The sequence below is a fragment of the Gallinula chloropus genome (assembly GCF_964237585.1).
Source record: "Gallinula chloropus genome assembly, chromosome: 3".
Lineage (NCBI taxonomy): Eukaryota > Metazoa > Chordata > Aves > Gruiformes > Rallidae > Gallinula > Gallinula chloropus.
The window spans coordinates 26,577,675-26,604,033 of NC_140087.1; the positions used below are offsets into that span (position 1 = coordinate 26,577,675).

Consider the following 26,359-nt stretch of genomic DNA (forward strand, 5'->3'; position numbering starts at 1 on the left):
CAGTGATTTATCTTAAATAATCTTTCACTAAGATTGCCAAACAAAAACTATTACTGATTCTGAAAAGTTATGCCTATCTGTATTGGGTCATTGATTCTTGTGACTCTCTCACTTCCCTGAATTTATAAACATTAGCTTTGTAAAGCACTGATCTATATAATGCTGATGAGTTTATTAGAATATGCAGCCAGTGCTAGTCCTAAGAAATGCAGAGACTTCACCTTCACACCAGGCAGCTGACAGAAATTGTCACAGAGTCCTTTGGAAGTGATTCTTGTTACTGATCGAGTTTCCTCCACACAGTGTGAAATGTAACTACACTCTCTTCCAGGCAGCCTTACTGTCAGCTTGAGTATTTATCACAATTGCTGGTACCCTCTACTTTGCTGAGTGTACACAAACCTTTCTAAGACCATCAATATCCAGGTTTCTGCAAATAGCCCAAATCAGTCTTTTTCAGTTCCCACTGTTGGGATCCAACATGTGTCTTTAACACTGTGACCTCAGAGTATGGTCCTTTTCCTAATTTATTTGAAAATGGGTCTATATGTGAGCAATCAATATGATTCCCATTGGGAGACCAGTTTAGTCAACACATCTTTAATATTGATTTACCTGAGACATCAAGAAGCTGAGTCTTTTTGCACGAATGTCAACAGAAGAACACTTTAAAAGCTTCTGTTGGCATGAACTTCTTCCACTTTGTGTGGAGAAAGGTAGGACCCCTTTCTTTTTTATTGCACAACACAAGAAACAGAATTTCTTCTATCCTAATAGTGTTTACCTGTCATTTAATCCAAAGGATGAAACTCTTAAGGTTGAGGAATTGGGCACATCTTCAGTGGGAATTAATGGTCCTGGTTTTTGTACTTCCTTCATTTTATCAACTTCACACTTTCAGAACTCTGAACAGCAAGGAAATAAACTTTGGAGACCACAAGTATCTCCAGCTCAAAGGAAACAGAAAGTTAGATTATCCTTCTGATGCCATTTAGCAGATGTCTGTGTAAAGACAAGGGAACATGCTCAAACAACATGAATGCAATTCCCTACAGAGGCAGAAAGGAGAGGGAAAATATCCACAGACCCCGACATAAAGCAGACAGAATTCAGATCCCTGCATAACTGATCATCATCCTCTTTTCAAACAAAGGTCCCCATCTGACTCTTTGGAAGTTATTTTGGATTACAGTCTAGAGACAATCTCATCATACAGCTGTGACGCAGCACTTAGCACAGGAACAAAAGAGCGAGCACCACAGGTAAGTTGCCTCGGTGGGAGAGAAATTGTGCACAGGCTGAAATCATCCAGCTCCTGCCTGGGAGTGCAGCACCACAGTGCAGGGACTGCAACCACTGGGAAATAAATGTGGGAGGCAAATCTGCTTCGTCAGCAGTTCCCAAAGGTAGGGATGCAATCCCAGCCCCTATAGGAATGAGGAACTCCACGTATCTCACAAACGCCCTCTACTGAGAACTGCTTCTAACAAGGGAACAGGCTCCTTTCACGCGTTCGTGCAGCCCGGGGCACTTGGTAATTACAATACAAATTCCAGACTTGTATATCACAAGAAACTTCATGTAGTCCCATAAAGAGCCAGGTATATCTGCCGTCAAAGCTACCTGCAGTAAGGCAGTAAGCAGCCTTTAGTTAAGCACACAGGCTTGCAAACTAAGTATGAGCTGTGTTCAAATGCAACCCTGGAAGTGATCATGTTTGAAGGCCTGAACATCAGTTGTGTTAAAAAGAAACAAGGCAACAAACCAGGAACAAATACTATTTGTTTTTAAACCCTGAGCATTAGGAACCAAACCTAAGAGAAACCTTTGCAGTATCACACAACATACCAGCAGATACAGTTGGAAAAAGTGGACATGCATTGCAGCACAGAGTGACTTCTTCCAGACAGCACAATAACATTAAGTCTTGTCTTCTTTCTTGTTATTTGAATCCAGGCTTTCTTTATTTGGCAGAGAATTCCATTACCCTTCATCTTCTTGAGACAGGGGCTCTATTTAAAGGGCAAGAGGATACAGAAACAGAACACTTGCCATGTCCCCAGGTTTCAGAATAGTTAACAGTCTTTGCTACTGTTACTATGTGGGTAGCTCGTCGTGGGCCCAAGAAGCAGCTGGGAAAAGTAGGCAGAGTTGGAGAAAGGAGGGAATGGAGACAAGGGCTCTCTAACTGGATATGAAACACTCAACTCCCAGATTTTGCATTCTGCTCCCTACTCCGTGCTGAACATAAACCAGGAGGCCTTCAGGAGGAGCAATGAACCGAGGAATTAATGTTAAACACATAGTTCATCCCTCTAAAAACAATTGCAGCTTTATGCATGCATTTAAGCTCCATTTCTTTAACTGTGGTTAGTCAGTAGGACATCAATTCATTAAGAGGTTAAAGAACACACTGCTGAGTGGCAACCTTGAGCTGAAAGCCAGGCTCAGGACTTGCTTAGAAACAAGTGTGATATCAACATCTTCCATCCCATTTGTAGATGACAGACAACCAACAGACAGCAATTCCTGTAGCTTCAAAACAAATTATGCTTTTATGTCAAGAGGAAACGGCTTGAGCTGCGTTAGCAGCCTGCATTCAAAAGGACTGCACAATGCCAGCTTTCTCTACTCCCATCTAAAGTCATCCTCTTAATGTGGTGTTAAGAAGCACATTATTGAACACACATGACAAAAGAAAAACATTGCTATTAGTTCCTCCTAGTGTGAAGATAATGGGCTTCCTGTGCTTCAGCTCACATGACACTTATTGAGCCACTTCAAACAAACCAACAGTTTTATTGTGGACCCATTCATCACATTCAGTGGGGTTTGAGGCAGGCACCCATGGGGTTCGTATTGGGTTTATTTGACAACGTCTCCAGAATTCATTGTTTATTTCAGTGCAGCTGTATTTCTTATGTGTTCCCAGAACAAAGGCAGAGCATAGCCACATAACCCATCTTTAAGCATCGTGTTTATGACAGAAGCACAGGACAGAAATTCAAATGTCCATAATGTTACTGAGATCATACAGAGAATTATTCCATTGTCTTAGACAATCCAGTCAGGTAAGTAATTACGTTATGCCCACCTACAATAAAATCTTTTACCTAAAATGTGTTCTTAAATATTGTTTCTATCTATGGTGAAACCAAATGCTTCCTGACCAAACTTAATGGTCAATACGGGTTCATGTTCATCAATTAATGTGAAAATAATTACTACTATACCAAGCATAATAAAAAGCATTGAAAGATCTATCTCCATTAAAACTAGGAGCCTTTCAGTTTTCCCATTATTGCTTTTTTTAAAAAAAAACCCGTTTCTGCTTACAGAGATCGTGAAAAATACCAATACAAGTATTCTTCGAAGTGTATTCAACAGTAGGTTTTCAATTGCATTCACATTTTCAAAGAATCAAGTTATTGAAATATTCCTGATATTAAACCTTTGTCCAGCATACTCAGCTAATTTAGTAATTTTATAGTATTGTGGGAACGTGAAAAATTGCTTTGGGATGATAATTAAGGTCCATGTGTATTCACTGTAACAATTTACATTTCACTGTAATCACAATTACTGCCATTTTCTGAAGGTTAATCACAAACCCGGAGAACTACAGTATTTCACTGCAGACGACATGTCACTTCGTGTCCATCCGGTATACGCAAACTTCAGCGTCTCTACGCAGTGGAGCAGCAGATTGCATTAAAAACAAGTTTAGAAACCCAGCCTCAGACCTATTAATATCGCACCTTTTACAGTCCTCCGGGAGATAAATAGCCATTTAATTAACTGGCTTAAAAATGAGCTGTAAATAACACACACTTATTGAAGCACTTTTCACCTTCTCTGTAGTCTCGCTACTTCAGCAGATGCAGGGCAGGTTTCCCTTAGGAAGAGTGTTTCCATGTCACAACAGTTACTCTAATCATCCCATGAACACAATCACTGCGGTACCTCAGAGCCACAGCAGCTAAATATACACCTAAACCGAACCCCACTTCCCCTGTTTTCCCTTGTCCTGCCTGTTTCCATGCCTATGAGGTACATTACAGAGGGTGCACAAGAGTAAACGCCCCTCTTGGGATTTGGTGCCTGGATTTCACGTATTTGTGCATCCTCTTCAGAATGACTTCAGAACAAGCTACTGTGCATCAGCATCTGAATGATGACCTACCTCTTCTCTGGTTTCCCTTCGCCATCCTTCCGCTCCACGTCTTCTCAGAAAACTCCCACTAGGTACAGAATGATGCGCTGAGGTACGTCCCTGCGGCTGAGTGACGTCATGCAGTCAGCTCTTTGGGATTTCTGTCAACTGCATAATATGGAGTATGCTGGCAAATTATTAATAGCAATTACTGCCATTAAGTTATTTGTAGCTGTGTTGGAGGGGTTAATATTATTCAATCCAATTGCTGTTACGTCTTTGAATGCCGAATACGGGATCTAACGGCTTCCAAACTCGACTGCATCCTTACTTTTCATTGGGATTAGTTAAAGGGAAGTTATTAAACTCTAGATGGTGTAAACTGAACCTGTGAGCAGCCCCGGACGCGGACGCTGACACTGTGCCGCGGTTCGTGAGGTCTCGGCTCCTTCCGCCGGGGCTGCGGCTGCTGCGTAGCCGGGACCAGAACCGGGACGGGCAGCGAGCAGCGCGGGGTCGCCTCGCTCCTGGGTCCGGACTGGGGTGCCGGTCGGTGCTGCGGGTACCCCGAAGCAGGGGTGAAAGGCCGGTGTAAGGCGCCGGTGTAGTGGCGGGGGAGCACTCGGCAGCGCGGGGCGGTGGTGGCGGCCGGCGCTGCTGACGGTGCCCGCCGGGTATTAGCGTCCGGCCCCGCTTTTGCTGCTGCCGCTCCCTGCCCGAGAGCCTGAGGCCAAAAGGGCAGCGCAAACCCGAGCGGGGACCAGCTCCGGCGGCCGCCGCCCTGCGTGCATCCTTCGATATGTCCCATCAGTACACGCGGAGCTTCTCGGAGGGGTGTGTGAGTATGCGGCGGCGGACACGGGGCCGGGGTCCCGCGGCCCGTCCCCCATCCCCGAGCACTGGGCAGCGGTGCGGGATGTCTTCCTGCCCGGACCGCTCCGCCACAGGGCTTTCCGGGCGGGACCCGACGCCCACCGAAACAGGCCTGCCTGGGTGCTAGAAATACGCCTGTGGGGAACCTGAAATGTAATTTGCGAGAATAAGTGTCATTACGTTCGATGATGGCCTGAGGCTCCTTATTTTGCCATCACCTGACATCACGTAAATCGATACAACAGCAGAACGAACGGGCTTTCGGCCGAAGCGTTCGGCTCGACCTGGGGCACTGTGACCCAGCAGGTACAGGTAAAGGCAGTGAAACAAATTAACCGGGGAGTGCTAGACACATGAATGTTTATATAGAATTACTAGCAACAATGAAGTGCTCTAAGCCATTACTTTGTTAGAAAGCTACGGCAGCCTTCACAGGCAAAGTCCTTTTACAACAAGTAAAACAAATACTTGGTGTCCCGTTTTTGGTCAGGATGGAGTTAACTTCATTTGTAGCAGCGGATGGAATGCTGTGTTTGAGAGTTAAAATGCAAGCAGTGCTGACAACACCCTGATGTTTTTAGTTGCTGTCAGACAGTCAAGGACTTTCTCAGCTCTTCGTATTTCTCTATTCATGAGAAAGGAGGGGCGAAGCCAGGACAGGTGACCCAAACTGGCCAAAGAGAGTATTCCACGCCAATTACGTCCTGCTGATGGGGACGTGGGGCTGACGGGAGGAAGAGCAGGGGCGGCTCCGGGACACGCGGTTTTTTGGGGGACAGTCGGGTTCCGGGACGGCTCTGGGTGGCACGGCCTGAGTTGTGGGTTCGGTGAGAAACTGCGTTGTGCATCAACAGCTTCATATATTCTTCGCTCTAAAGTCCTGTTAGCATTGTTATATTTTATCTTTCTGTTATCTTAGTAAACTATCCTTATCCCAACCCACGGGCCTTTTAGTTTCTTGGTTTTGGGGTTATTTGCCCCTTCCTTTTCCCTTCCCTCGCCTCTCACCCCCCCTTCCCCTTCCCCTGCTCTTTTCCTTTAAGGAGCAGACAGCTGCGTGGATCTCGGCTCTCAGCAGGGGTAAAACCATGACATTTGGATAACCAAAAAGAGCGAAGGAGGCCTCCAACAATAACGCTGTTCATTTTTGGTTTCATGTTGAATAACCCTGTGATTTGCAGCTCGGGCGACCAGCAATACCTAGCCAATACCCACACTCTTTTCTTTGGCTCAGTCCGCATGTTTTTTCCTTGGTGCCCTGGGCTTTGCTGCTGATAGGAGTGAGGACTTGCATTTCAGCTGTGATCCAGACAAGAGAGAGGTTAGTCTTTTCTGTTACAACCAGTTCAGGACTGTAGCTTCTCAGGTGATTAATTTCTTTTATTCTAGAGATCCAATGTAAAGAAACTGCAAAAAATTAGACATAATTGTTCCATATAAGATGCAGTAACTTATTGGACTAATTATCACTCAGCTTTTCCATTAATATTTTCCTTCTAATAACGTTTCATCTGTGACTAAATATGGAGTTGTGCTTTCTATCTTTCTTAACAACCCTCCTGTTCCAGAAACCAACCAAACTTTTCAAATTAAAAAAATTACCTTCACCATCATCTAAGTGATTATTCATTTGGTGTATATATATATACATATATATATAAAACAGACCTGCAAGTGTTCCAATATGTGAGTGTTTTAGCTGTCCCGATGCAGCTGTAAATGATCTGACAACTCCATTTCTGCTACATTTTAGGTGTTCTGTGCATTACAGCTGGTACTTACCTGATACCTGGAGCTTTTTTTTCACCTTTGTGTTGCCTGTAAGAATACCAAACAGAAAGATTCCCTCCAAAAGTCATTCTACACTGTTCTTTTTATATCTTCTGTTTTCTTAAGGATTATCTTTGAAACTGCGGCTTTTTGGCTTCAGATTCAGCTCTTTGGTCTCAAAATGAAGGCGATCTACATGTGTGATGTGGGAGCACCTGAAAAACAGTTTAACATTACCCAGTGCATGCTGCCAGATTGAAAAGACAATTTTTCTTATTGCAGTGAACACATTTAGTGCAATCACAGTGGTCAGTGTGTTGCTAAATGTTTTTAAGATCTCATGGAGAAGGCTGGTTTTCTTAAAACCTCAGTGATCTCATTTACCACCCTGTCCTGCAGTTTTGTAACAATGATTTCAAGCTATAACCAAACCCATCTCCTGTCCTCTCCAAAGTGTTGTAGAAGAGAACTGTACTCATGATTAGTCATCTGACACTCCTCATTACATGAATAATCTATGTTTCCATGTCAAGCCCAAAGGTTTAAAAGAGTAACAGGTTTTCATGACCTGCAGACACAATGTTTTTTTCTCCAGAGGAGAGTGTGTGGGTGTGAGGTCATTTATAAATGTTTTTATTTACAGCTTTTCTAAACAAATGTCACTGGAGTTAATAATGTTCTTGGCATTGCAGGAAAAACTATTCCAAATTTCTTACATGTTCTTATGTTTTACAAATTAAGTGGTATGTGAGTACCAGAAAGTGTTCAAATATTTACCCAAGCGGTGCCACTGGTGCAACCTGCATCTCAGAGGCCTGGGCAGAGACTCCTGGTTAGGCTGTGGTGACAATATATCCATTGGCATCAGGTTACTTTGCAGCAGCCCAGCTGTCATTCTCTGCCAGCTGTGAATCTCCTTTTAAAAGCAAAAGATCAGCATGATATTCTTTGGGCTAACTGGAATGTTTTACCCTCAACTGTGTCTTACCATGTAGAAGATTTTTACCAATTTTGTATGATTTTACCAATTTTGTATGATTACCTTTTGAAGGAGTAAAGGGATTTTATTACTTCATTTTGCTTAAAAGTGTAAAAAGAAAATCTCACAGAAAAGCCTTTTCTGGGTCCAGTTATGCCACCTATTCAGTGAGAGTTTTAGCTTGTGTGTGACTTCAGAACTGAGCCCATGGGATCATCTTCTGCGCATGCCACATCTAACTTCTTAATGCTTTGGCTAAAGTTGCCAGAACAACAGTTAAAAAGAAGTCTGCAAACTAAAATTATTCTATGCCATAAGGGCATTTGAAGAGGTTAGGCCTTGAACTTTATATAGGTATCAGATGTTCTCATGAGCGCCAGGATCTTCTTAAGGACTAACAGATATCTTGGACTTTGAAGTGATTTCATTCATTTTGCTGAAGTGAGGTAATGGAAAAAGCCCAAAATGAAACCAGATTTCAGAACTGGAAAGAAAGGAGGAGGTAGTTTCCTGTATACAGTAAGTACTTTCAAATACCCTCCATTTCTGGGGGGGGGGGGAGAAAGGAAGGTTTCTTCCCCTTCTTCTTTCATTATTTTCCATGGCTACTAAATTAAACAATTTCTGTTCTGAATCCCAGTGAAACAAGAGACTCGGGCTTATCACTACTTAACAGTGACCCAGGAACAAGTAAAGTCAACAGGAATCCATCAGCATCTATGGACGACACTGTCTGAGACAGTCTGTAACACTGAAGGGAAGAACATCTTTGCCTCTTTAGTTTTAACTTATGTAAAATAAAAATCAGCATAAGAAGTTGAGATACCAGTGACAGCATTTGGATCCTTTCAAGAACATTTTGAAAATTCTGGGGAAATTACTACAGAACCTTTAAACACTAGCTGTTAGTTAAGCAGTCTTACACAACTTTGTGTTATAAAAGCCATGTCATCCTCACCCACAAAAGTAGTTCTCGTTACACAGAAGGAATTACATGAATGAGGTGTCTTGGATTTGATTGATTCTGGGCGTTTTAAATCAAAGTGAGTCATGACCAGATGTGTGTGGGTTTTATACACTGATCAAGAACAAGATGAAAAATTCAATATTCAATATGAAAGCATTAATGTTGGGTTATTTTTTTCCTTACAGAAGTTATATGCTGTCTTAAATACAAGTCCAGTCAACACTATTAGATTTGTGTGATATTAAGATGGTAATCTCATATTTGCAAGAATTAGAAGTCAAATAAGAAGAACTGTGTGAGTTTCTTGTTTGTGTAATACACCATGTGCTTTGGTTGATATATGTTTAATGTTTTGTTGTATACATCAGTATCCATCTGGAATTATTCTTTGAAATTCACACTGGTAATCTCAGGTTAAAAAATATTGATTTTATTTATAAATAAAATACAATATATATATATATTACTACTGAAAAGAACAAGTTAATTCCACATGCTAGGTAAAGTTGTGACCAACTGTACTCAAATCACAGGTAATCAGACGTTTGTATAATAACAAAACATTACAACCTTGTTAGTATTTTTCCTGGTGCTTCCTCTTTCCATTGCATCTTCTTCTTCTGTAGATTTCAGAACACTTCAGAATGGTCAGAGGAGTGCCAAAATCCCCACCCCCTCAGGGGATGTCCCCCCTGTTACCATCAAAAGCCTTGCAGAGGCCGGAGTGACACGGGGCTGTCTGAGGTTGCCAGGGGTAGAAGGAGGCTCTAAGAGCTGAATTACCCACCACCACGACCTTTCCCTTTGTGGTCAAAATCAGGAATGTGTTCTTCTTCCAAATCAGGTGCAACGGTGGGGGGGGGGGGGGTAGGGCGCGGGGTGGCTGCATTTTCTGTGAAATTAAAACTTTCAAATTCCTCCATTTCAGTTTTTCATTTAAAACCAAAATATGCATTATTGCCTTTTCACACAAATGTGTTTCTGCAACTGATTCCGTCACTACTTTCTGGAACATGTTGATGGAGATATCACATCCACGTAAAGATACCATTTCCCCATGGCTGTCAACACTTCTCTTTCCTGTATTTACCATTTGTTTTCCTGGCACTGATTGTATTCTCAAGTGTCCAAACTTTTCTTTCTCCTAGTTATTCAAACTCCCACCACTTTTTTTTTTTCCTCATTTACATTGCTATCAGCTTCCTTCCACCCTTACTCCCTCTGAGATTTATAACATGCCTGCATGTGTTTCTCAGCATTGCACTGATTTTAGCTCAAACACTTAGCAAATATTTGATATGATCCTGAAGGCTTTTTTTGCTATTATGGAAGGAATTATATAATACACGTGGGCATTCTTTCATTCAATTCTATTTCTTTACACAGCAAACATAAAGTCCTGTCTCCCAGAAGGCAATAGCAAGTATTTTTGTTGCTTACATCAGGGTCACATTACAAGTGCTGCTTTGACTTTTTCATTGTTTTCCACCATACTCTAGCTGCATCATTTTCACAGACAGCACTCAAGGCAATCCCCAGCTCATGCATTTGCAGTCAGTTTTGTCTCTAGACAGACATCATGCCCATTTCAGCTCTCACTTAACTGAGAGTTGTAATTGTTCCCTCCGTCATCTTCAATGAAACAAGCTAAATACACCCAGTAAGTGACGTGATTGCATTTACATCAAACATATAGCTGCTCTGGGCCAGCCAGCTTCTAGTACACCACAGCAGCCCAATCCTTCAGCCACTTCTTGTTCCACTCCTTTCCTATCTTCCTTTCTTCTATTGAACCATCATTTCTCTCCTGTTCTCTTTTCAGCTCTCCCATGACAGCAATGAGACAATGCAGCTACCTCTCCTCCCTGTGCCTCATCTTTCTTTATGCCCTGGGGCACTGACATTCTCCCGCTGAGCAGACAGCTACGAGTCCAGGAGGAGGTTTGGCAACAGGACCATTTAATGTCAGAATGAGGTGGCGGCGGGCACTAAAATGACTTACATCGCAATTTATGAGCTCCATTTGAAACCATTTGGCGCCACTGGTTCCTCCCACCCCCTCTCAGCAAAAAAGAGGATTTCTTGGAGGAACCTTCGGGGACATCTCCTGCGAGATGCACTTCCCAGGGCCGGTGGCCGTGCTGCCGGGAAGCAGCAGCCCGGTTCGGCGAAGCACCGTCAGCCGGGCCACCGCTGGCACCGGGCTCCTCCAGCGAGCCGCACCGGTGCGGGTGCGGTGCTGCGCTCCCCGACCTCCGGGAAGCCTGGGGACAGCCCGCGGGGAGGTTTTTCAACCCGAGGAGGAATTTTACTCGCAGCTGTAGCTCCGGGAGAAGGGCTGGAAGGCTCTCGGGGCTGACGGAAGGGACAGAGGAGAGCCGGGGCGGGTGTCACTGCTCGGCCCCGCAGGGCCGGGGCCGGCCACTATCCCCCCGCCTGGGACCGGAAAAGTGCCGGTCTCCCTGGGGTCTCCAGGCCCCTAAGCACAGCAGCGGCGGGCCGCGCTTCAAACGCTCCTGAGACGCGCATGAGACACGGGCGGCTGCACAGCCCGGCGGGCGGGCCAACCCGCCCGGCGCTCCCCGCCTGCGGCCCAGCAGACACCGCCCCGCCGCCCACCTCCCACTCAGCAGGGGGCGCTCTCCCGGGGAGCGCCGCCACCGCCGGCGGTCAGCCCGCCCTCCCGCCGCCCGCTGCGCACGCGCCCCGGCGTCCAACGCCGGAAGCGGAAGCATCCGGTGCCGGGGCGGCAGTCGGCCCCTCCGTTGTTGCTGCTGCGCCTCGCTGCCCGCGTGATGGCGGCCACAGCGCTTCCTCCGCTGCCGCCGCAGTTCAAGAGCATCCAGCACCATCTGCGAACCGCGCAGGAGCTGGACAAGCGCGAGCCGGTGGTGGCGTACTACTGTGAGTGAGGCGGCAGCAGGGCCGCCCCGCCCCGCCGGCCCCCAGCCGGGCCCGGCCCGGTCCGTCGCGTCCCGCCCCGCCCCGCCGCTGCTGCTCCCCGCGGTCGGGGCTGCCACCGCACCACCCCCCCCTTTCCCCGGCCATCATTCGCTGCACCGAGCGGGCCGCTCCCCTCCCTCTCGCCCCTTGGCTCGCTGGGTTGTGCGGCGTGCCCATCGCACGTACGGGGCTGTGGGGCGGGGGTAAGCCCCACCTCTTGGGGCGGTACGGGGTGTTCACGGTCTTCCTTGGCTGCTCCTTCAGCTGCGAGCCCCGACCCGTCTTTCACGTGCCCTGTTTTCGCAGAGTTAAGCCTCTTTATAGTCGTAGTGGATGTGCCAGTAGCCTAAATACGCGGTTGTCCCACATCAAGTGTTCTGCGTTGGGGTAGTCTTAATAAGTGTCACAAAAGACTCAACAGCTTTCCAGAGTTTTTCTCTTGCTGAAAAGACCTTTCTCCTGTCCCGAGACCTGTATCTGAGGAAGCAGTTTGGGTTTGAGAGGTTTTAGTTCTTTTCATTGCATTCATTTCATTTTCTGTGGGGCTTTTTTGGACTAGATGATCTTGGAGGGTTTTTCCAAGCTTAATGATTCTGTGATTCTTTGGGGTTCTCTGAGGGGCAGAGTGGGTGGCTCTGTACTTCATTGTAATTGACGCAGCACAATCTTCTGGCAGCTCATTCAGACTGATAGATAAATGTTTCACGCTAACTCAGGGCTGCAAGCTAGTGATCATCAGGGTTGTAGTCAGAGCCTTTCTGCAGTCAATTAAGAAATGCAAGCCAGTTATTATTCTTAAATTGCTGTCACTGGTAGTCGCCTCACTTGGAAAATTTCCAAGACCAGCGATCACCAGAAATGTGTGTTTATGTTTAGGGTTTTTTTTATTTTTACTGAGATGTGAAGAGGTCAGGTGGAAGTATACTTGGAAATAGCTCGTCTTCAAAAGGAGTTTAATAAAACACAGATAGAACTGGCAGCTTAATTTATAAGTTTAGAAGGATGAAATAATGAAATTCAGACTTCAGAAAGCTCTGAAGAAAACTTCCAGCTCATTGTCGCAAGGATAACTTTTATGTGTTATACAGAAATACTGAGCAAAAGTGCCGCCAGAGAAGCAAAATAGAACACTGGGTATTCTCAATAGTACACACTTTTTTTTTTCTAGAAAAAACATAGAACAAATCATACCTTGTGTGTTAGGAAGGATCAGCTAGTTCAAGCTGCACTTCTTTCTTGCTTTTCTTTATTTGTTTGGGTTTTTTTGTCAGATGTAAAACACCCTGTCTGACTACAATGAATACTAGCATTTAGTACAGGTTACAAAACACAAGTCTGTTTTCAAGAAGAAATGGTTTGGTGGCTGTCCTGTTTTTCTTACTGTCTTTTCCATTTTGAAACAATGCAAGTTGTACTGTAAAGGAAAAAATAAGTGTGTTGAATAATTATAATTTTCTGTTAAGTCCTTTGCCTCCTTTGTCCTAAGTAGTCTGAAAACCTCTGTATCGTATTTTTTGAGTACTTCAGCACATTTGATTCATTACTGAGTATAGTGAGTACTACATTCTAGAGATATCTTTCTCATTGCATTATTGCCTAAAGTAATAAGTAGTGACACCTCCTCTTCAAAAAAGGTCTTGCTTGGATCCTTTGCTATTTTAAATACAAAAAGGAGAAGAATTATTTTTCACCAGTGTCCCACTAATGACACTTGCTTTCTCCCATGGTTGATGAGTTTGCTTGGATTGACTGAAATGCAGAATCCCTGTTTCATAAGATATTTCTTTTTCTCATTTTAATTCAGACTCTGAAGCAGAAATAATGTTTATGAACAATTAATGTTGAACTTTGTGGATTTGGAGCAGTCGTGTGGAATGGAATAGTATTAATTATTAATGTTGGTGCTCTCAAAAAAAGATGTGTACCTACAGCATGGTATGAATAGTAAAAGTTTTCCTAAAAAGGTAAAGTTTTCAAAGTGTAACTGAGTATACAAAAAAAATTTCATGATACTTTTCAGATAATATTTTGGAAGCAGCACAGATTTTATGTGAAGTTAAAGGAATGTTTCTCATTAGATACTTCACCCTAAAAAACATCAAACCAACCCTGAACATCTCTATTGAGTCTTTGACATGTGTTTCAGAGAAGTTCCATACATTTGCTAGAATTGTATAATCATAGAATGTGTAAGGTTGGAAGGGACCTTTAGAGGTCATCTAGTCCAACCCCCCTGCAGTAAGCAGGGACATCTTCACTAGATCAGGTTGCTCAGAGTCCCATCAAGCCTGACTTTGAATATCTCCAGGGATGGGGCCTCCACTGTCTCTCTGGGCAACCTGTTCCAGTGATCTACCACCCTCATGTTGAAGAATTTTTTCCAAATATCCAACCTAAATCTCCCCTTTTCTAGTTTAAAACTGTTACCCCTAATCTTATTGCTACAGGCCCTCATGAACAGTTCTCTCCCAGCTTGCTTATAGGCACCTTTCAGGTACTGGAAGGCCGCTATAAGGTCCCCGGAGCCTTCTCTTCCCGAGGCGGAACAAGCCCAACTCCCTCAGCCTGTCTTCATAGGAGAGGTGCTCCAGCCCTGTGATCATTTTTGTGGCCCTCCTCTGGACACACTCCAACACGTCCATGTCCTTCTTGTGCTGAGGGCTCCAAAGGTGGACACAGTACTCCAGGTGAGGTCTCACCAGAGCAGAGGGGCAGAATCACCTCTCTTGATCTGCTGGCCACACTTCTAATGCAGCCTAAGATGTGGTTGGCTGCCTGGGCTGCAGGTGCACATTGGTGGCTCATATGCAGCTTCTCATCCACAAGTACTCCCAAGTCCTTTTCCTCAGGGCTGCTTTCAAGCACATCACCTCCTAACCTGCATGGATAATGGAGATTGTCCAAACCCAGGTGCAGGACCCTGCACTTGACTTTGTTGAACCTCATGAGGTTCACCTGGGCCCACTTCTCCATCCTGTCCGTGTCCCTCTGGATGCCATCCCATCCCTCTGGCACATGAACTTCAGCACTCAGTGTGGTGTCATCAGATTTGCTGAGGGTGCACTCAATCCCACTGTCAATATCATTACTAAAGATATTGAACAGGATTGATCCCAGCACAGACCCTTGAGGGACTCCGCTTGTCACTGTCTTCCATCTGGACTTGGAGCCATTGACCACCACTCTTTGGATATGACCATCCAGCCAGTTCCTTACCCACTGAACAGTCCACCCATCAAATCCATATCTTTCCAACTTAGAGAGAAGGAAGTTGTGGGGGACTGTGTCTGAGCCCTTGCAGACAGGTGGATGACATCTGTAGCTCTTACCTTGTCCACTGATGCAGTCACTCTATTGTAGAAAGCCACTAGATTTGTCAGGCAGGACTTGTCCCAAGTGTGTACTGTGTGTAAGGAATAGTGTGAGGATAGCTTGGTGTGTGCTGAAACATGTGGCTCTGTGCTGATGTTCCTCCACCAGCCTCCTCCTCAGCAGGTGTGTGGGACCAGGAGGGTGGTGCGGTGCAGCAGCCAGCCAAGGGGACCCTGTGGCAAAAGGTCCTGTGATGGGACAGCACTGCACATTCTGTCACAACTCTGCACAGCCACTGTATGAGGGGAAACATCTGAATTTTGATCATATGATGGATATAACTATCGGTCTGGAATAAAGAGTAAGGCATTGATAACTCTGGAATGTTGCCAGAAGTGGTTCATAACTAGAAAAAAATCTTTGGTCCTAATATTAATGTTTCCATGGCACAGTGGTTCTCAGTACAGACATAACGTTTCCTGGGGGTTGATTTATGTGCCTTTTGGTCCAATTCCACTTGTATATTTCTGATAATAAGAGCAGTGACACAAACTGATTTGAATATCAGAAGCAAGTGAACTCTGGTAACATGTGTTTCCAACCTAAAATATTACGTTCTCTAGCTTAGTAATTAAATTGTCAAGGGGACAATTTATTGCTCATGTTAATATTTTTCTCTCTCATCAGCATTCACTGGCGCTAGAGGTGTGCTCTCAGAGCTGGGCATCTGAAGAGCGGTTACACTTTCTGTTTGCATACACCCTTGGGATTTTTTTTCTTCTTTTTTTTTTTTTTTTTTTTTGGATGTAATTTATTTGAAGGATTAAACCAGCACTGTCACCTAAAGAAGATACTATAGTCCTTCTCTGGCCTCCCATTCCCAACCCTCATGTGCTTCAGAAGTGTCGTGGTTTCACCCCGGCTGAGGGCCAAGATCCACGCAGCTGCCTGCTCCTTAAAGGAAAAGAGCAGGTTAAAGGGAAGGGGAGAGGGGGGGGGGGGGAGAAGTAAGGGAAGGGAAAAGGAAGAGAAAGGGGCAAATAACCCCAAAATCAAGAAATTAAGAGGCCTGTGGGTTGGGATAAGGATAGTTTACTAAGATAACAGAAAGATACAATGTAACAATACTAACAGGACTTCAAAGCACAAATATATGAAGCTGTTGATACACAATGCAGTTTCTCACCAAACCACACAACTCAGGCCGTGCCACCCAGAGCCGTCCCAGAACCCGACCGTCCCCCAAGAACCGCGCGTCCCGGAGCCGCCCCAGGCCTTCCTCCCATCAGCCCCCCGATATCCTGGGCAGGACGTAACTGGCGTGGAATACTCTCTTTGGTCAGTTCGGTCACCTGTCCTGGCTTCGCCCCTCCTTTCTCATGAAGAGCTGAGAAAGTCCTTGACTGTCTGACAGCAACTAGAAACATCAGGGTGTTACCAGCACTACTCCCATTTTACTCTCAAACACAGCATTCATCTGCTATTGCAAATGAAATTAACTCCATCCTGACCAAAACCAGGACAAGAAGCAAACATTGGTGTAATTGTATGATGAAAATCAACAAGCTTTTTTTCAGCCAGGCCAATTCACTACCACTTAAACAGCTGTGCTCCCTTAAAGACAAGGAAGACAAGACACAGTGGCTTGGGGCAAAGACAAGGCTCCGGCTTTGTTAACACTGCTGGCATATGTTGATGTAAAGAAAGTGTAATTTGATGAACATTAATCTTTGTTTTACACATATACAATATGGATAGCTACAGCATAATTTTCCGCATAAAACATAAAATGTTGAGGAGCTACGTTAATGCTGTTGTGCACTATGTCATACCACAGATGCTTTTTGTTATCGTGCTTGCTAGAAGCACTGCAGAAATTGAAAAATGGGTTTGTTTCTGATAGCCCTGCGTGTTCCTTACAAAGCCTTCATGCTTAACTCCATTTTTAGGTATTAAATTAAAAGTAGTATGTGATCAGTCCTAGCTACTGTTAGTAGATGGACATAATTCAAGCAATAAAAAATGTATTTGCTACCTGACTGTACTGTAAATTTGCTTGATTGTAAAATTTGTTCTGATTAGAACATAGGCTGTAGAGAAATAAAGAAACCAACTTTATTTTTTCAAAGTTGTACAGGACATGATCCCACAAAATAATTTTCCTTTTGAAGGAGACATAACCTTTATGGTTAGTGTAGCAGTTCAGCGCTGTGGTAATCTATCACCTTTTAAAATGCTTACCTCCATATATTATACTTTTTCTCACATTTCACGATATTTTCCTAATCATTGTGTCATTAAATTTGTAGCTATTTCAGGTTCAATAAAGTTCACCTGATTCAGTGGGTATAGGAGAATACCAGTAAAGGATGTTACATTGATTGTCTAGCAAAAGGAAAATAAGTGATTGGTGGTGAATAAAGTAATATTCTTATTTTAAGAATGAGCATGAGTCTGGCTGTTTGCCTCTACTTTGAGATGTAATTCCGCAAACACAAGGAGGCAGGCTTTGATTTAAAAAAATCTCTGGGCTGTGTAATAACTAAGGAAATATCTCTAACTGTGCCATAAGCAGTCTGACTCAGAAGTTACTTTTTTAAAAATTGTAAAGTTTGAGAGGTAGCTTTGTATTCTGAAAACTTCTGGTTTGGTGTTTGAAGCAAGATTTTTCTTAATAGCTGTTGTTTCAGCCTTTCAGGAACTTGGTTAAGTTCTTTTCAACAACAATTTATGCACACCAATTACAAGTCTCTTTTATTAAAAAAAAAAAAAAAAAGACAAAAAATAAAATTCATGGCCTGACTCAGAACTTGGGAAATATAGTTACTGTTTAATTCTATAACTAAGTTACTGTTAATATTTCACTGATCAGATTTAATGTTTTACAGATCAGCAGGAGACTAATAAAAGACAAATATTTTAATTCAGCTTTTAATTTATTCAACTTTTCATTGTATCTTGATGCATTTTGAATTACTAATTTAGAAGATCCGTGTAGCTCAGAACTATTAGTGGAAATAAAAGTAACTGGTATTTGCGGTATTTTAATGCAGTGTTTCTCCACATTCTTCCTGAGTTCATTTAACTGGGACATTGTAGAATTGAAACGCATAAAATGTTCTCAGAACATTCATTATAACATAAAATTCCTCGGCTTTACAGTTTAAATATTCATTAGTTTTATATAATCCATGTGTAAAAGTACATTTTCTGTATTCTAATATTGCTGGTGGCAGAAAACTCTTTGTGTGCTACTGATACTACAGGTGATTTAAAGCCCATTATCAGGGATTTCATATTGAAGAATAGATTGAATCTGTTCTTTGCTTGGGACAAGTTAATTGAAATGGTCAAATACTTTAGAAGCAGATACTCATTTTATAGTGTATCATGAGACTTTTTTGATGGTGCTTCGAGTGCAAACAAAGTGTTTCTGATTTCCTTTTTTTCCTGTGCTTATTTTCTCTGTCTTTAGTCACTCAGCTTGTTTGTTCTGATTTGTTTCAAATATTTCTAAGTGGGAAAACTACTTTTAAAACTCTAGTTTGTCTGTGGAGACAGAAGAACAATGAGATGTGATTGGAATAACAAAGATAAATACCTAAATCATTCAGTGCTCAAAGCAAACTGTGGGAAGAAGCTGAAATTAATGATGATGTTAACTGTTATGTAGTATTTTTGGCATTTGCTTTGATTGCATCAGTAATATTTAACAATAATCCACTCAGAGAGAGACAGGAATTAGAACATAAAATAGAACAAGTGTACTTCAGAAATTAAAACTTTACTTCTGAGGTATGTGTATTTGTATACAACTCCTGAAACTCAATTTTACAGTGTCAAAATAGTAAAAAGCATTTTTCTGCCATATAATTTAGGGGTTTTTATGTGTCTTTATTCAACTTGAACCTCTGGAATTAAAATTAAGAACTGTCTTGTCCTGTCTGAGGTTTCCTGTTGCTTCTGAAGAAGGCATGCATCAGTATCAGCATTCTAATTTGTGGAATTATAGGATCATTTAGGTTGAACATAGTATGTCATCTAGTCCAGTTCCCTGCTCACTAGTACACGTTGGTTAGGATTGTCTCCAAGCAGGTTTTGAATATTCTCAGGGATGGAAACTCCCCAGCTGCTTGAAGCAACTGTTCCAGTGTAGGATTGTCCTCAAACAGATTTTTCTTACGTTTAAATGAGATTTCCTATATTTAATTTTTACCTACTGCTTCTTGTCCTGTCATTGGGTACTACTGACAGGGGTCTGGCTTTGGTTTCGGGTTCAGTCCTCACTGCCCCTCTACCCATATCAGGTATTTATGCACATTGGTAAGAAAGGCCCTCTGAGCCTCCTTATTTCAAGACTAAACAGTCCCAGCTCCCTGCCTTGCCTGGTATGACAAATATTCCTAGCCTTTCATCATTTTTGTGGCTCTTCCCATGTCTTTCATACTGGGAACCCAGAAATGAATGCAGCACCCCACGTGTGTCACAGGAGTGCTGAACAGAAGGGAAATGCCACTCCCTCAACCTACTGGCAGTGCTTCTCCGAATGCAGCCCTGGATGCTGTTAGCAATTAAGGTCAGGAGTGCAGTTTTGAAACATATCTGTCTCATGGTCATGTCTATCTACGGTGTCTTGATTCACCTCACAGAGTAGCTTGAGAGCATGAAATAGGGTTTTTTTCCAGTTTGAATTAAACTGGAGGGTGTTTCGCAGAAGTGCTTCGTATTTGTAGTCTAACCACTACAGGCTGTTCTGTCTCCATGACTTGACCATGACTAATCCAGAGTACTTGCCTTCTCCTTTTGCCTTCTTGAGATCTCAGTTACTATAAATCCTACAGTTAAAGCAGTTTTTCTGTTTTAATTAGAAATATTTCATTTTCTTTACTTATAGTTTAAATAATGTGCAAAAGCTTAGAAACCCATAAATTCCACATATAGAAATCTTACTCCAATTTCACAGGACCAAAAGAATGGCAGTGTAGGATATGGATTGATTTCCTAGGATTCATAATAGATATCATTAGATTGCTGGTTTTGTCTTCTCACCTTAATAATTATTACTCCTGAAATATACTGTTGCCAATTCATTTTCTTCTGTAGGAGTTAAAATACTGTGAAGGAGGGGGGTCATGATACTGTGGTTTTGTTTTGAGTTTCTTAAATAAGTGTGTAGTCTTCCTTTACCTTACTTTGGTCTCCATTTTTTTCCCTTATATTTCTCCTTAAACTAAATTTATTTGAAAATAAACATTCAAAAGTAATTTGTTTTCTCTGGAATGTTTCTGATTTGGAATTGATGCTGCCAGCCTAATGCTTACCTTGTCATTTGCCAGTTTCCTTCAGCATCATGTAATGAAAAGGAGGTATAAGGCCCTTCGAAGGTTGTTTGCCAGTGCTATTAAATCTGTTTTTAAAAGTCTTGGAATTCAGACAACTTCAATTTAGTCACGTAGAAATGGCATATATTTATGATCTGTATGCAGAAATTAGATGAATGAAGTATGATACATTAATGTTCATGAAAGCAAGAATAATTAATTTTTATTTGCAGATGCATTCCTTATTAAAATACATTTACAGTAGTTTGGATACAACCCAATTTAATGGTTTCATGTCCCTTGCTTCCCACATTTGTATTCCAACTGTTGCTTTCCTGTACCAAGCAGTTAAACATTTTTCTGTCAGTGGTGTGACAAAGGGAAGGAGAAGGAGAAGAATATGAATGAGTAATAAATTGCAGCCTGAAAAAGCTTTCATCTCTTAATCAGAATCAAAATATGGCTAAAGTTTATGGCAGTGGGTTTTGTTACTATTTAATATGTATTTGTTAGTATTAAATGTCAAAAATATTTCAGTTTCTAATAGCATTTTTTTTCTATGTCAGAGAAGGGGAAGAAGAATTGTAATCTTTTGATCATGTTAGACCAGGGAAAAAAGATGGATAGTAGGACAGAATTTAGAAGATAGAATCAGCTTATTGTGCATGCTTGCTGGCTGGAACTTTTGTTCTCCAGTATTTTTACTTGGCACAGAGTTAGTTTAAAATGGGAGTGAGGGGAGTTTCAGTTGTTATCCAAACATAAATCTGGGATAACTTACTGTGTATTAGGAATGAATGCTTGGCACATACTAAAGACAAAATACTCGCTCTGAAATTGTACTGTGTATTAGCAAAGGAAAAATAACGTGGTATTACGTGACATAAATAAAAGCAGAGAAGTTTCTGTAAAGCTCACTGTATAATTCCTTCCAGCACACCCACACTCAGTATTTGCTGAACAAAGATTAAGGGCAGCAAATCAAGACATAAATTTTGTAGTTGTCTTGGCAAAACTTTTTTCTGGGAATGATTACTTGCCAAGTCTTTATGAATTTGAAGATAAATGTCCTGTCTGCAAACTGAGAGCAAACCCTCTTTCAGTTAGTAATTGGTAAAACACTTCTGTCTTTGTGCATAAGAGATTACAAGTTATTTCAACTCTACTAATAATATTAATATTTAGACATTAGCTCTGTGTAGCCTCCTTCACCTCCTAAGTGCTTTGCTGTTGGCTTGAAAAAAATCTTTTTTGCTACTTGATTTGGATAAAGGGGGCCAAACCTGTAGTTTGCATCTGTTATAAAGCCAAGCGTGTAAAAGAAGCTTAAAAAGGACCAGTAATTGCATTCATTTATTTGTTTTCCAGATCTTCATCAGTAATAGTGAAGACAGATTAAAATTACGGGTCACTTATTTCCAAGATTGTCTGCATTCTTGAAATACTTCATTTTGGCTTTAAAACCATGAAAACTTTTGCAGCTACAATGTATGGGTTTAGTGTCTATTTTATATTGGGTTTTTTAGCAACTTGGCTTTTCATTGAGGAATTTTTTAATCAAAAATTACCAAGCAAATGGGTCCTGTTTAGTTGTTTAGTTTTACAGTATATTGCTGTGGTCATTAGGAACATGCACTATAAAAATGTGTCAGTGAGAGAAGCTCTGAAGAGAAGACCTCTAAAATAATTTTGATGGAAAATGGCATGTTAAGTGTGGTATTTTTAAAAGGTGAAATAATTCAATTGTCATACAGAACACTAAGAGGATTTATTTCTGTGGTGTCCATACCATTCAGGAGATTAACTTCTAGTTATTAGGAATTGAGCTTCTTGTGTTAAAGCAAAATTGCTGACTTAGCAAGCCCAGTAATAATACATTCCACTGCTGTTGCAGTATTACAGAAGCCAGAACAGCTGTATTTAAAGGAATGTAAATAATTAGTGTTTTCTTTCAGATACAGGGGGTGAAAACTGAACTTGTGTTACATTTGGCTTTTTCAGCAGAGATCTTAAAGATGCTGAACTTTAAGCCTCTTACTTATGAGTTCTTTGCTATTGAGATTACCTGTCAGCATAAACATGTATGATAGTTCTTTGACCATTAATTACCAGTTTAAAATTTAATTGGTGATAGGAATACAGGAAAATTCTGTTTTCCTCATCACTGCTGAAAATTCAATAATGAAGTAAGTTTGCCCATTGGCTGCAACTTAGACAGGAAAATAACAATGATTTTCTTTACTAGATTACAGCATATCTTTCAGTTACTGTCATGTATCCTAAGCATAAGTAATATTGGTGTGATAAACTACGCACGAAATAAAAGATGCACAAGAGACTTCTGACACCTCAGTTGGCAAAGGCCAACACAAGCTAATATGGTCTTAGAGACAGCCTTCATATCAAGCACTTAGGACTTTTCAGAATTAGAGGGAAGGGTGACAAAAGATGTAAGCAAAGAAAAACTAGCATTTGGGAATAAATTAGGATTCTTTGCTTTAGGAGTAAGATGTAATAATTATACAAAAAAATGCAGAGTAGAACTAGTAGACACTTTGTCCTGTTTTCTGTATTAAGGCAAGGGATTACTTATTGCTTTCAGATGTACTTACATGTTGCTTTTCATATAGATCATTTCAAATGCAAAATTTAAAAACATTTAAAGAATATTATTTTTATTTCAGTAGTGTCTAGAGGCAAATACCAAATTATTTCTTCTTCCTATTCTGTTGCTGCCAGAGAAATCCCTAGGGTTTTTTTTTAGTTTTTCAGCTATTTTATTTGCTGTCTGACTGATAAGTTTAATGATTCTTGACAGAGGTTTTCAGACCCCACTTTTGGCTAGAGCAGCACTGAGTAAAGGAGCAAGTGTGTCTAAATGTACTTAGCAACATTTTGTCACTGGTGAGTTTCAGACACTGGAGAATATGTTTTCTTCTGTATGTTCAGTTCATCAGTTGAAGCTGATGTTCCAGGAGACTTAGACTCTACTGAGTATGGTTTGTGTTTTCTCTCCTGCAGGTTCCCTACTTCATTATAATTCAGGTTGTTTTATCAAAGGTCTTTGAGTCAAGACTCACATTCAGTACCAAATGCTACTAGGTGTGGTTTTCTGTCAGTAGTACAAACATCATAGTGTTTCTTGATCACCACTTACTTGAGAAAGAAGGAATAGTTTTTGCCCTTACCACAATGACTGCCTCATCAAAGACCTATTTCTGGGCAGGTTTTGTTATGCATTATGTATGTTTTGAACATACTACTGTAATTGAAGAAGTGAGTATGCACAAATTCTGAACTTATAAAAGTTCTTAAGGATTGCAGTAGACTCTTGTTAGGGTAACCTAAATGTGCTTTGACCTTTTACCAGTTAATAAGATCATGCAGGAAATCTTTCCAATTTGTGTGGACACCGATAGAAATCAGGGTTTGATGGCTAGATGGTACAGACATGTAATTGCTGTGACAGGTGCAACACATTTAATCTTAGTTCTGCTGTCTGTAGAATTATCTCTGTTCTTATCTGCGGAGTTGCTGCTAGGGCACCTTCATTTTTTTTGACAGTCTGTATGTTTTGGATAATAGTCCTTTGATCTTGAATGACCTGAGAGGGCTCTTGGGTAACTTGGTCCTAGAGTCTTTTGTGAGTAGGAAAGTGGTGTTGGTATGGAACGTTGCTTGATGTCACCCACAATATAAATTTATATCTAGAGAAGAAAAACATGTTTCTTATCTGTAACTATTGTTCTTTGACTCCTGTTCTCTGTGTGTTCAAGACTCACTGTTCCGTGTTTGTTCACTGGAATGCCTGACGGAGTCTTTGAGTTCACAGTCTCTGAAATTCTAAGAGTGAAGAGAGCTGCCTACAAAGCATGCAGATGCCACAGTCCTGTAAATGCACCACTTTAGATATTATTGAGGGGGAAAAAATAGTTGCTTTTACTGTTTAAATTTTCAATGAATTAAAAAAAAAAAGCCACATACAGATAGCAGAAAAGTAACAGTTAAACTGATAACAAGCAGATCTTTTAATCATTAAACTCATCCTCAAGATAAAGACGTTTGCAAGATTTCCATTTATATGGAAACAGGGCTCTTTTTATGTAAATGAATTTTGGAAGAGAGATGAAGATGCATAATTCAGCACATAAGATAAATCTATATCCGGTAATGACCAAGGGTATTCTGAATTTATGATGCCCCAACTCATATCGGTCTAAAATTAATTTACTTTCCTTTGAAAATGTCTTGATATTTGCATCTGCCAAAAAGAAATAAATGATCTAGATGGCCTGTAGGTCTATCATCCATTATGTGAATTCCTAAGTCTTACATTATTCAGTCATACCATGAAATGTGTTTGGGGAAGCTTACAGTCAAGTATGTACTTTTTAACTCTTAAGTATGTAGTTTTTAACTCTTTAAGTATTAACCCCTCATCATGTGATTGGGTTACTTTCATAGGCAGTAGAGTTCAATTAATTTGAGAACCTTAGATACAAATCTCTGTATCGTCCTGTGTTGGCATTTCTTTGAAATCTATTTTCAAATTTACATGTGCTGTTTTAATGATTTTCAATATCAACATGTCAACATCACGAATCAAAATAAGGTGGGATTAAAAGTACATAGCAGTAATTAGCTTAATATTACTGTTGTCACTGGATTATGCCTACGCAGCATTGAAACTATGTAGTAATTTGTGTTAAAATTGCTCTTTTGTTTGTCATGGTCAATTGTTTGTATTGTTTATTCATTCCTGAAGTTTCGCCCAGAGTAGGCTTTCATTTGATTGATCTATGCTAAAAACTTTCATACAAAGGTGGTAGCTTGTTTTAGAGGTTGTAAATGTAGAAGTAGAGAAGCATTGGCAGCCACGAGTACTTTATTTTGGGGGGGATCTTTAAATGATTGGGCAGCTCATCAGCTTTTTAAATGTTAATTTAAAAAATTGTCAGCTTTGCAGTTCCAGGAAAGGAACATACACTTTTTCTGGTTTGAATAATCAATTGTCTGTGAAACATGAAATATAGCTTTTTAAATTAGTGAAATTATGATGTTCACTGCAGAACCTAGTTGAGTTTTATTGAGAAATATCTAATTTATCAGGCAGGCTGATGATAGACGGCAAAAGCATACAAGCTTTTGAGCAGATAATGCTTGCTTCTGCAGCAAACATCAGGATAAGCGCAGTTTGAAAACAACTCTGTTACGTTTACTGCTACAATTTGAAGGGAAAAAGCCATCTCTAGTGTATGAAGAGACACTTGGAATGAGAGAGATGGTAAAGCAAGTAAGCATCACTTGCAGAACTCTTCTGTCCTGCAGGATGAAGGGCGTTCGTCTATGCCATGTCTGGCTCATGATAGTAATTGGTAGAGTTACAGCCTTTAGTTCTTAAGATCTGCATTTGAAGGTGTCCTGTACAACTTCCCTGAGGGTCAGGACTGACAGTTGGTGGAATGTGCAGTTTTTTATGAAAAACATTATGCATTTGGTTACTGAATGTTTCAGCCCGTTTTTACTTCCCTATGTGTGTTAATCCTAGTAAATAATAGTTTGTTTTTGCACACAATTTCCTGGGACTTATAAAGTTCTGCCATGTGCATATCTAAATTAATATTTTTTTGTAGTAAAAACTTTTTTTAAAAAAATCATATCAATCATTCATTTTCAAGATCATATAAAAACCTGGCAACTTTACTTGCAGAGAAAGTTTAATAAAATCTGTTTTGTCTAATCTAAAGAACAGGTTTAGGTCTTTTGATGGTATGTATGCATAGACATGGATTTAATAGATGCCTAATTCCAGTTGTTAAAGTGGATTTTTAAAGCAAGCTAGTTCTTGCTATATGAACCTCCATTTTCAAGATATATCCATATACACTGTACACATACCTAATTCATATGAGAATTATTCAAGTGTAATTAGGCATAAAAATCAGTTTGAAGTTCCTGCTTGGGAGAGTTGCAGACAAGAAGGTGATTATTTACAAAAGCATTTATTATTGCATCATAATGATAGGAGTGTCAATCTGAAA

At 41.1% G+C, this 26,359-nt stretch overlaps 2 protein-coding genes across 2 annotated transcripts in view; both read left to right on the forward strand.

Moving 5' to 3' along the window:
• Positions 1 to 4,997: 4,997 nt before the first annotated feature.
• GJE1 (gap junction protein epsilon 1) lies at positions 4,998 to 11,066 on the forward strand (the record flags this gene model as incomplete). The annotated part of the gene is given in 8 exon segments (XM_084261038.1): positions 4,998 to 5,146; positions 6,208 to 6,268; positions 6,270 to 6,392; positions 6,780 to 6,804; positions 6,807 to 6,823; positions 6,825 to 7,051; positions 7,053 to 7,104; positions 10,809 to 11,066. Coding segments are annotated over 8 exon segments (912 nt in total).
• A 417-nt stretch (positions 11,067 to 11,483) lies between these two features.
• Positions 11,484 to 26,359, forward strand: part of VTA1 (vesicle trafficking 1) — a 41,444-nt gene continuing 26,568 nt past the window's right edge. Inside the window, exon 1 of the mRNA XM_084261843.1 lies at positions 11,484 to 11,646. Coding sequence (XP_084117969.1) covers positions 11,538 to 11,646 — 109 coding nt within the window. The 5' untranslated portion in view covers positions 11,484 to 11,537. The remainder of the gene's footprint in view (positions 11,647 to 26,359) is intronic.